General features: G+C 39.5%; 2 protein-coding genes across 2 annotated transcripts; one reads left to right on the top strand and one right to left on the bottom strand.

The window, feature by feature from the left end:
• Positions 1-850: 850 nt before the first annotated feature.
• On the bottom strand, positions 851-4,613 carry LOC127761840 (nuclear pore complex protein NUP35-like). Its single transcript, XM_052286175.1, has 3 exons — positions 4,004-4,613; positions 3,250-3,361; positions 851-1,966 (listed from the first exon to the last, which is right to left on the bottom strand). The coding sequence occupies exons 1-3, from the start codon at positions 4,537-4,539 to the stop codon at positions 1,637-1,639; spliced, it is 978 nt and encodes a 325-aa protein (XP_052142135.1). The 5' UTR covers positions 4,540-4,613; the 3' UTR covers positions 851-1,636.
• A 230-nt stretch (positions 4,614-4,843) lies between these two features.
• LOC127760806 (uncharacterized) lies at positions 4,844-12,013 on the top strand. The gene is made up of 11 exons (XM_052285104.1): positions 4,844-5,075; positions 5,208-5,252; positions 6,652-6,708; positions 6,909-6,978; positions 8,177-8,218; positions 9,263-9,336; positions 9,782-9,852; positions 10,236-10,321; positions 10,467-10,567; positions 11,549-11,606; positions 11,691-12,013. Coding segments are annotated over exons 1-11 (801 nt in total). The 5' UTR covers positions 4,844-4,880; the 3' UTR covers positions 11,693-12,013.

Genomic DNA, 12,013 nt, shown 5'->3' with positions numbered 1-12,013 from the left:
TCGATTAATTTTAATTAGGTTATCATGTCCACTTCGCCTTTCCTGATTGGGTATAATATCTTGATTAACGACTCCCAAAACGGTGGTTGGAAGTTGTCTTCACCTTCTCATAGCCACACGACAATATTGATGGAGTTTTAAGCATAGATCAAGAATATTTTCTTCCTCTTAACTAGACAGTCCGATTTGATCTATCCAATAATAAATTATAGGTTTTAAGTACGTGCTCAATCTGTCTTCACATGTTTAAAAAGCTTTGTTGGATTTGGTTGGCAAGTATTGCATTTTTATACAATACAATACAATGTCTCGTGTACGGTTTTTGGCAAAGAAGACAGGGTTTATGCTAGACACATTGCCGGCTGCCTAATTGAAATAATTATGAGCCATAGTTAAAAAATTATGGATGTGGGAGGTCTCCAGCTTGGATATAAATAATTTTATCCCTTCCATTATATAATTATGTAAGTTTATTACTCTGATTGTATGGATGAGTTTGGTTCGTACAGGTGTTCATTATATAATTCTTGAGTTGACATATATGATTTTTTAAGGAGCAAAAATGGCACATTTGTCAGGCTAGAGTAGCCCACATTTTGCTATGGATTTTTTTTTTGGGTCATATAGTGTCATTTTCTGACATTTTTGCGTCTTTTTTCATAGTTGATTTGCTCAAACAGACGTGCTGTAATACAGATTTTGAAATTTGGAAACGGGGACGTACTTGAAATTGTTTTGTTCCCAAGTTTGTTGTTAAGTATGTGATTACTGGATATATCTAACACGTACGTAGTACTACTACCTTATAAATAATTCATACTACTAATGTTAGTGCTTAATTAGCGAGTTGGATTGACTTAACCATATTTATTAGGTGAAGATGACCTTGACATTGTGAGCCTCGTGCAAAACTATGTTATCTCAATGAAGGGTCATGTATAATTAATTCTGTTTGCTCATGATTGCTGTTAACACTCAGTTTTTTAATTGAGTTCCTAATCAAGAATACTCCACAACGTATTAGAACTTTAAAAAGTCTAATCCAAGCCAACTAGCACAGGTCAAACTGTGTTTTCCTAATTGTTTTTTTTCCCTCCCTTATCAGATAGAGAGAAGAATTGAACAAACTAAAAAATTCAGATATGTTGTTCCCACAAGGGAGACCATTCATATTCAGTTCCCAATTTGACTATGACTACATAATAGTATCATTTCTGGTGTCAAATCCTTGGAAAACAATTTACTAAGACGCATTCAACATATATATAGGCTCTCATGTCAAATCATTCGAAAACAATTTACTAAGATGCATTCACATACAGGTCAGAATCATTTCATTATGTATAAAACCAGGATGATACTTGATATTTCCATGGGCATAATTTCCATATGGTTTGGTATTGGATGATCCACTGAATGCTTACGAGCGAAACACCATCAACACTAGCTCCAGACCGACCGGGTGATATACCAGTATGACACCCTGATGATCTTAGGCTCGGTACAATACAGATTCTGTGGACCAATAATGTCACTTCGGTGCGAAAAACCCAACAATAAGAAATGTTATGATCAGTAATCCTCGATTTGCCTTGGAACAGCCAAAAGAATAACAGCCAGTACTTGGTAACAGGATTTAGAGGCCGAACATCAGGTCCATAACTTTGGACAATACTGATTTTGTGGGTGAAGCAATGGCCCCCGAAGCACCACGGCCACTCCCGTTGCCGATTCCATTTGGCATAGAATTGCTAGGCAAAGGTGCTAGTGCATTTCTAGTTGTAAATGAACTTGGTGCTACATGCTGTGATGGAAATGGATCTGTTGCACCAACTTGAAAGTTCTCATTTGTGTTCTCATTCAGGTACTGCCGCTGCCATGGGTCCACTTGCTTCACACCGATGATAAGAACACTGTTTAACTGTTGACCGTGCTTGGCGAGAGCTTTTTGTGCATCATGCCGGCTCTGGAAGATGTCGAACAAGATAGAGATCAGCAATTAGAAACATACATAACAAACAATGGTCAGAACTGGCAACAGGAACATTCAGTGATATCTCGCATATATTTGTAGTTTGTAATCATGATTGAATTAAGCATATGGTCAAGCCCTACATACGAACATTATTGCTGGTAGGAAAAGCTCATCACATCAATGTACTGTTATCATACTACATCTGAATTCTGCGATCTATCCTAACAAAATACACATGACGATCAAATGAAAGGGAAATATTGACCCTTGAGCCACATTGTCACCTCATAGTTCATGCATGAGATATTGTCATGTACTAGGTCCACAAATCACAAACTGTGCGTCTGTGCCACCATCCATCTTTTGGTTTAGTGTTGATTTGTTTTCACATCTAAACAATTTAAATTCTGAAACAAATGCAGAGAGACCAAAACTAGCAGAGAGCAGGCATATGAGAGGATCTCCAAAAGACTACGTGTATGACTAGCCATCCCAAAATTTGGCTAGCGTAGCAAAAAAAAAAAAAAGAGGTCCTCCAACAGACTAGCCATTGGTTGGGCCATCCGGCTAGCCATTCCCCACCTACACTCACTATTATGGCCCACCAAAAAATATGAACTATGGAGAGTGTGATTTGGGAATTTGGCTAGTCTGTTGGAGTGCACAGGAAATATGGCTAGGCACTTTCTTGGCTAGCTAGCCATAAGACCATTTGGCTAACCTCTTGGAGATGCTCTTAGCTGCTTACATAATTACATAATGTTCCAAACTTTTCATAATCATGTCCTGACCAAAATGAAAAGCAGGTAACTTTTAGAGCAGTTCAGATAATACATAACCAGAAGACATGTAAAATTCTTAACAAAGAAAAGCGCAGATCCTCATCAAACAGTGCAGAAAGGGGTTCAACTCAACAAGTCATGACCTGTACAGGTCAAAATCATTTTATATTCTTGAAATAAAAAGTTCCTAAAGACCACAATCTATCTTTTGTCATCCCAAGCGCTCAGTATAGTCAAACAGTTGTTATGAATTCTGGGCCAGGCCAGCTCAGAGCTTGCAACTTTGCAAGGCCCTCATGTAGAATTAAAACTGGGCCATAGCCATTAAGAGGTATCATTTCCACTGGACTCCTCCCCTTCACAACTTAACAACTTTACAAGCCAGTTACATTTTGAGCTTGCTCTCCTTTTCTTTTGGCTATTAATATGCAATAGAAACAAGGTAATTATCTTTTATCAAATCTAAAACAATTAAGTCATCAAAGTTTTTACCTGATACAGGATATGCATCCAGTTCGCATCCCTTGGACCAGGGACATGTCTCAAGACTATACCACACTTCTCAAATTCTCTCAGTACCAAGTTGGTATCGCCAGGTAAAAAACTGGAAGGACAAAGACAGGGGCAACATTATCAAAGTGAATTATGTAAAACAGTGTAATCAAATATGCACCAAGTCAGGGGAACTATTCGAGATAGAGTAAGACGAGGACAAACCTAAGTACAACAATGAGAATCATATTATATTGAAAGCTAAATTAAGGGAACAATATGTACAGAGCGAATGCATGGTCATATGGATACATTCATGACGATTCCCCCAAAAGAAAGAATAGCATCAGGATGCTGTTTCTGACTGTCTAGTGCACGTGAAATTATATATTAATTCATCCCAAGAAAAAGGTTTGCTAAACTATTTAACTAGATTTTTGGGATCTCCTTTTCCAACTTCCTACACTCAAAACCTTAAAATTTTCCAATTACTGAAATGAATCACGATCTCTATTCTCTACTTCAGCATATCGATTCAACTACAACAGAAACATCAAGACAACATAGCATCCAATCACATACTCACTGATCAACTTAGACAATCATCGTTTTGCAGTACTATGTAGATTTAATTGAAATATGGCATAACACATACTCAACTATATGAACCCAATGCCACAAATTTCATCAAACTTATACTAGTTTATAACTTAATCATCCTACTATCATAACAGTAAGAGGAGAGGCCACATACCCAAAAACGGTGACCCACTCCTCCTCGTCGACACGGCCAGCGGAAGGTGTCGAATCCTTCGGCATCTCCGGCCGCGCAACTTCCCTGGGTGGCGGCAGCGTGATGAGCGTCACCTTCTGCTGCTGCGACTGCTGCCCAGACGCCGTCGTCGGAGACGGCTGCTGCTGCGGCTGCACGACACCATCGACCGGCGAGCCCTCCCTGGCCATCTCCTCCCTCGAGGAGGACCACCACGCGGCGGGGGAGGGGGACCCATTGGAGCGCAGCGGGGTGGAGGAGAAGAGGCCGCCGCGGTGGGGAGGGGGAGGCGAGGGGCTCATGGCCGCCGCCTGAGGTGGGGTGGCGGGCCTCGGCGAGGGGGAGTGGTGGGAGAGGTCGTCGAGGAACAGCAGCGGCGGCGGCGGCGGGGTGGTGGAACCTTGCGTCTCGCGGCGGAGGGAGGCCGGGGGCAGCCGCACGGCCGAGGAGATCGGCGACGAGAGGTCCCGGAGAAACGGCGGGTGGTGCCGCCGGTGATCCGGCCTGGATGCGCTCATCTCTGATCCGGCGGCGACGGCGACGGCGAGCGGCGGCGGCGGCGGCGAGAAACCCTAGTGGAGAAGCGAGTGCCCGTGCGTGTCAGTGACTCGTGTGCGTGGCCTTTGGGTTTATCAAGGATAGATGGGCCCACCTGTCAGTGGGACAACAGAAGTCTGACCAGAAAGCGTAAATTCGTCAATACGTAAGCTCGCTTCGGAGGCGTAGTTATCAATAGGACAATGAAATCCTGCTAGAAGGCGTAGAGTTAGAATACGTTATTCCTTTTAGAAGGCGTAATTTAGTTTTATTTTGGGCTTTTAGTTCAAACTGACAGCGGAGCGGAGAAGCGTCGGAGGAGATGGAGGTTGCGACGGCGACGGAGGCGTCGGCGCCGGCGGCGAGCGGGGCGGCGAGCAGGCGGAGCCACCCGTTCCCGTGGCTAGACCTGGCCATCTCCGAGCCCTACTACTTCCTCCACCTCGTCGCCTTCTTCTCCTACTTCGCGGCCCGCAGCACGGTGCCCTCGGCCGACGACGGCCTCCTCCTCCGCCGGGTGAGATACTGAGATGAGATACCGGATCTATTTGCAGTGTAAACGATCCGGATCATGCCGTTTGGGTGGTGATCGAACTATTTCGGCTCATGTGGATCGGTGGTGGTTGGTGTGTTTTTTTTTCTGCTGCAGGAGATCCAGGCGGTGCTCACGTTCCTCGTGCTCTTCGTCGTGAAGGTACGATCGTTCTCGTACGGTGTTTCGTGACGAATGCTTGTCCTGAATGTTACTTTGCTGAGTACTTTACTTGATTGAGGATTCTGAATCTGGTAATTTGATTTAGGAGTAGGGAGATAATGTGAGAACAGGAGCTGTGAAGTTATGATTTGATTGAACTTGAGTGTAATGTCATTATGTGATGTGATGCTAAAAGGCGGAGATTTAGTGTATTTTCAATTTTGCATAGGGGGAATCAGTCAAATTGTGAGCATAAGTGAACAATGTCAGATTCGAGTGAACCCGAATGTAGGTTAAGGTTAGGTGAAATTGCTTTTAATTTTACCGCCATGTGTATGGCTATGGTTAGTTGTTTGATATTTGCAAGTGTAACAATGGTGTCATGTGAAGTTGTTATATAAGTAATTTCCATTTGTGAAATTGCATTGTCCAGTTGACATGAGAGACAATGCTATGCTGTTCACTTCGAGCTACTTCCCAATATATTGTACATATGCAAAGATGTTCACACATGCATTATCTGTTTCTTAGGGCCTGTTTAGTTGGTGAAATGAAAATTTTTGAGTGTCACATTGGACGTTTGACCGGATGTCGGAAGGGGTTTTTGGACAGGAATGAAAAAACTAATTTCATAACTCGCCTGGAAACCGCGAGACGAATCTTTTGAGCCTAATTAAGCCGTCATTAGCATATGTGGGTTACTGTAGCACTTATGGCTAATCATGGACATTAGGCTCAAAAGATTCGTCTCGCGATTTACATGCAAACTGTGCAATTAGTTTTTCTTTTTATCTATATTTAATGCTTCATACATGTGTCCAAAGATTCGATGTGATGTTTTTGCGAAAAGTTTTTGGGGAACTAAACAGGGCCTTAGTGGAGTTGGATTTTTTTGGGGTGAAAGATAAACATTGTAAAAGAAGATAACATTAGCATGCTATCGGAACAATTCTTTGGTTTGGTTCATAAGAAAATGGTATTTGTAGATAACAAAAATAACGCTTGTATCATTTGGACTATCAGGTTTTTTAGCTTTAGCTTGTGTAAGAGAAAATTAAGATTACATGTTAATTACGAGAGTTTTTCCAAAGTGGAGAGTGGGAGGAGAGTTGTACTTTTGAGCTCTCAATGCACTTCCTTTAACTTATGTAGAAAAAATAAATCACATCGAAGTCCTCAAGATGCTTGCCTTTTTGAGAAAAGATATTTGCCCTTTTTCTGTGTTAGAAGATAATTAAATTGTATGTCAGTTATCTGTTTTTTTTACAAAGTGGATGGTGAGAGTGATGATTGTAGTTTTAATCCCTCAAATGTGCCCCCTTGTACTTATCTGGCAAATTAGCTGAGTAAAATCTCTTGTAGATTATATTTCTGAATCAAATTATTCAATGTTCTGCAGATCGTGAAAGAGGAAAACTGGGAAACATGCATTGCTGATTCACTGCTCTATGCTAAGGTGCATTGATACAGAATGATTCTGACCTCTCATCCCATGATTCATTGATGCGAAATGATCAACTTGATTTCCGGTTTGATATCTAATAGCATGCAAAAGTAGGGGGAAAGTGGAATACTAGAATCATTGTAGTTTATTCTACAATTAACATTGCAGAGTGTTGTAAATCTTCCTTTAATTTTTCTTATTTTGATCTGTAGGGATTATTGCTGGCAGTTACTTTGGTTATCGATTATTGGCTGACTGTCTCCTACTTACTGGGATTTGTTGGTATGAATTTTTTTTTTTTGCGATATTATTGCGTAATGAGTAATACCTGTTTCTGAAGTGCAATGAAAATATTTGATGGATTTGGTACCCTCCTTGACTATAAATTTACCTTTCACGTGTTGCAGGAACTTAAAAGGATACTCTATTCCTATTTAAGTTCCTGTAGTGTACATTCTATATTTGCCCTTTTATTCAAGATGTACATTCATGTTAATGAAATGCTGCAATCTCCTATTGTCTCTTAATTATATGGTACTGTATAATGTTCTCTGGCATATTTAGTTGGAGCAATCATGTATCAGTCTCTTGGTTTGATTGATGAAACTATTATACCCTGTCCTGCTTAGCCAAGTTAGTCTATCCATTAGAATATGGAACCTGTATACCAGATTTTTCATGCTTATGCCCAAGGACAACTCATCAGAGAGCGTAGGTGTGCGTTTACCCTGGCTGTTGAACACCCTTCTCAGTTTTATAGAATGAAGAAACTGGTTAGATTGTGTCAAATGTTAGATTAAACCTGTGGAATTTCATCCCAAAAAAGTGCTCACAACATTTCCTACCTTATTGCCAAGGAGTGTAAGCTGCAATACAATTTTGGCCCAATTCTGTGAGTAAATTATCCATCTTTTTCTTCATGCATAGCCCAATTTTAGCATGAAGGACCACAAAAGCACTGCCCCTGGTTTATCTTTGTAAGCAGGATGAGAACAACTTGTTTAGCTTGCTCTCTCATACTCTGATAACAAATTTGAGGTGTAGCCTATCTGTGGCCTCCTGTTCCCCTATCAGTGATTGCAATTGATTCCAATTGTTGTAGTGTAGCGATGCTGATGCTAGTGATTGTGCAGTAAATCTGTGATTCAGTAATCTGGTTTTACAGTCACTACAGCACAATATCAAGTGTATGTTTTTGTCATATGAGTCCTATGCTAGTCATAGTAGCAATTGGCAAACACATTAATACTGCCCATGATAGATTATCCAATATGGGACACACTGATAGTGGATTGACTACTTCCTCTCTTTCTTTTCCTGGTTTCTGTCAGTTTGGAGGTTTCTTAATTTTCTCATTTGAGTTTTCAGCTGTATTTGAATTATATTATTATTCCATGTCCAAAAACAAGTGATTTTCTTTTCCCTAAAAAGTATCTTTTGAAATTTTCATAACGAAAGCTTATACTGTTTTCTTCTGCAGTTATATATGCTGTTGCTCAACAGCCACCTTATGATGGTCTTGGTATGTTTTATACACCTATTTTTTAATCACGAGATTCCATGCAGTATTATCTCCTGGCGTTACCATGTTCATGAGCACATCTAATTATTCTCCAGCAGACAACAGTTGAAAAATGTATTCTGATGGGCGATCGTGATGGCTTTTAACTTGTATTAGTATATTTTCCCTGCTACCTGCTTCACTGGTTTGCTATTTTGCTAATTGATTTGAGTAAAATTAAGTTGATATAATCTGTAGCTAACTAGTAAAGGTTGCTATTGACTTTTGAAACCGATACAAGGGGTGGGATTGCAAATTGCTAATTATAATTGTGTTGTGCTGAAAATGCTTTTCTTCCCAGCTGTCTCTGAACATGAAATACTTGATTGAGGGCAGAACTGACTTGACCATTATCTCTATTCTTTTTGTGATAAGCCTTTTTTATAAGCAAAGAGCCAAAGCCAATTGAAACTCAACTGAAATTGGTGTGACTTGTCTACCACATGGAATAAAAGGCCTTTAGTCTATAATCTCGATGGTTCTAAAAGCTTTGCTTATTTGGGGTGACCAGTATTGCAAACACAAGGACAACATATTTATGATGTTTTAAAGCAAAATCATGAGTTTTCAACTCCATTAAATAGAATAAATTATAATCACAGACTGGCTTCTAGTTCAATATCAGTATTCATTTTCTATTTGAATATACTCATGCATAGGGAATTAGGGATGCAAGTTTGCCTACTTATGGGTACCGGTACCCCATGACCCACACTATTCTATTAGAAATGTGTTTTCCCTCCCACTTTCTAGTTCATTATTAGGTGGAAAAATTGTAAGGAAAATGAACTACTGTTAGTCGATGGGTACCCCATAGGTCAACCCATTCGTATCCCTATTCATGCATTCATTTAACTTCTTAAATAAAATGAAATTACTGGATTGCTTTTGTTCTATTGATTAGAAGTATTAAATTAACTTTCCTCGTTTTCGATTCTAAATTGAAAAATCACAGCAGTTTCCTCTTAAGTTGGATTGAAGGCATTCTTTTTTTTTTTTATCTAGGTCATTCAAATCATTTGACTCCATTGCAACTGGAAGGCCTACTAACGGAGGAGCCAACAACACGATTTTGGCTGGTAATTTGTTTCACATCATATTTTTCCTTTTCTCAATTACCAGTAAGAATTTTATTCATGCTTTGCCTTTTCATTTTGTGTGAGATATCTGGCGAGGTAACTAAGGCTGCATTCGTTACCGGGAGTTCCCAACTCACTCCTCTCGTTTTCCGTGCGCACGCTTTTCAAACTGCTAAACGGTGCGTTTTTTGCAAAAAGTTTTTGTATGAAAGTTGCTTAAAAAAATCATATTGATCCATTTTGAAAAAAAAATAGCTAATACTTAATTAATCATGCGCTAATGGACCGCTCCGTTTTCCGTGCGCAGCAGCTGTGTTGGGAACACAAAGTAACGAACGCAGCCTAAGCTTGAAATATCTCCCACTCCTATTTATTTTCTTACTGCCTCAATTGAGTAATGCAAGTGGACCAAACAGAATTTGCTCATTTTTTTAATTTTGAACAGGTTGAATTCCGGACTTCCTTTTCAGGAACATGTATAGAAGCAAGCAGTGTTCTGCCTGAACTCTCTAACATGCAAGTATTTCTGTTTGTTAGTTGTTTACTCCTATGTCAAGCTTGTGCATCTCTAATTCTCTATGCTACTATTTGTACTAAAAGAAGTCCTCCAACAAAATTGTACTTTGGCCCTTTGCTGCATTAACACTATATTCTGTTCCGAGAGCCTGAGACTTATCTGTAAGCATGAAATGTTCATGACATTTTTTTTTTACTTTTCAGTCTCACTCTATTTACATTACATTTATCATAGCATTCCTTCTTTTACTGATAATGACGCTAGTGCTTTCCCAGTCAATGTCTGATAATTAGTTAATAATCTTCAAAGTACCTTTTTTTGTCCTGAGTACAGTATATTTCATACTTTTTTATGTAATCATGTTCACACTTTATTAATGCAGATACTCTAACAAGAACATTTCGTTTGGAATAATTGATCTTGGGCATTTTCCAAATGCTGCAGCAAAGTTTGGAATATCCATGTGGGGTAAATTTCTAGTCTTATTCTGTGCAGTATTGCTCTTCTCAACTTGATATGGAGTGCCTGCATTTCTTTACTGTATTGTGTTCAGAATTTTGTGTCTGTTTCTTTCAAAATGGTTCCTTATTCTCATTTGAATTTCGTTTGGCAGATCATCTTCCCACTTATATACTCTTTGACAAGGCCACTGAAGTTGCACGATTCCCAGAAATCATGAATGAATCAAAAGTATTTGTGCCAAAAATTACAAAGGTTGTTGTTTTCCCACTGTGCTTTCTTATTTTTGTTATGAGTTATGAACAAAATAAGTTGCATCATGTTTGCATCTTATTTCGGGTAGACTAGTATGATTTGGCACAGTTTTGCAATTTTAACCTACCCTGTTGCAGAAGATTTAACATTACTAGTACCATATGATTACTTACACATATAAGCAAATTAGGCCTATGCTTAAACTCTCAGCATCAAACCAACATAAATATAATTCCTCAAAAGTAATCTAGATGCTGTCTATGGTGTCTTGCATCACCCTTTAAATTTGAAGTTCAAATTCAAAGTATGATGCTAGTACTTACTAGTAACAAATGAGATAAATTCTACAGAAAGTAACAAATGGAACTGAACTTGAAATGTTATAATAAGTAGGGTAATTTATATGCGCATCCACATTTTCTTCTCATTTCATTTCATTTCTTTATGTGTGCATACTGGGGCAGGGCGGGAGGCAGCTTTTGCACTAAATATACTTTTCATATGGCCAATTATTCCAGTTGAAGGGGAAATAGGAAACCATTGTTCCTGAAAAGAAATGAAAGAAGACACACATAGGAGATTAGCTAGTGTGACAGGATAATGGTGCTTAGAGAAACATATCTCCCACTTATTGAAATGGGTGGAACCGATAAAAATAAAATGAAATGGCCAGCCTAAAAAAAGGTGCGAGAGAGGATCATATGCAGTACAGTATGACAACACAGTTCCTTTTTGGTTTGGCCAAAACATCCAGGTTGGTTACCTGGCACTGTACTTCAATCGAAATAGTGAGAACTGACGTGACAAATTTATTGAAGCCACCAATGATAGAATTCCTGAAACATCAGTTAGCTATCGAGTCGTCCTCAATAACCTAAGTGTGAAAAATTGACTGTATCAAGTACTGCTGATGTGGTCCAATTTTGTGGTATTGCTTTTTGTGGGGGATTGTTAATATTATTCTTATAACTTCTCTTACAGAAACTTCTCTGCCAGCACTTCGACCTTGACAGGCGACTGATTGAATACCTATCTAGATGTAAGTCAGCCAGAGATTACTTTCACTGTCTTTTTCTCTTCACCATCAATAGAACACCTGTTAACTGAATGCATACTGTCGCAGGACCCATCATCTATCCCAGCTGTCTCAAAAAGAAAGCGCCAATTCCCTTTTGTCGACGAACCAGATGAATGAACCGGACAGTTGTGCGGCAGCAATCACTTCAGGGGGTATCTTCAAGCTTGTTTTATTCTATGAGTTTACTTGTACCCATCCAATCAAGGACAGTATACTTTAGGGTAGGGTGGGGGTGGGCAGGATTATGATTTGCATCTTACTACCATATGTCACCTCTTGAATTACGGAATGTTACCACACCTGTGGAGATCTTGCAATGATATGCCAACTATGTTTTCCACTGCAGTTAGTGATCAATTCAGACACCA

This window comes from Oryza glaberrima, chromosome 1 (assembly GCF_000147395.1).
Source record: "Oryza glaberrima chromosome 1, OglaRS2, whole genome shotgun sequence".
In the NCBI taxonomy this organism is placed as follows: Eukaryota; Viridiplantae; Streptophyta; class Magnoliopsida; order Poales; family Poaceae; genus Oryza; species Oryza glaberrima.
This window is presented reverse-complemented; position numbering and strand designations above follow the sequence as displayed.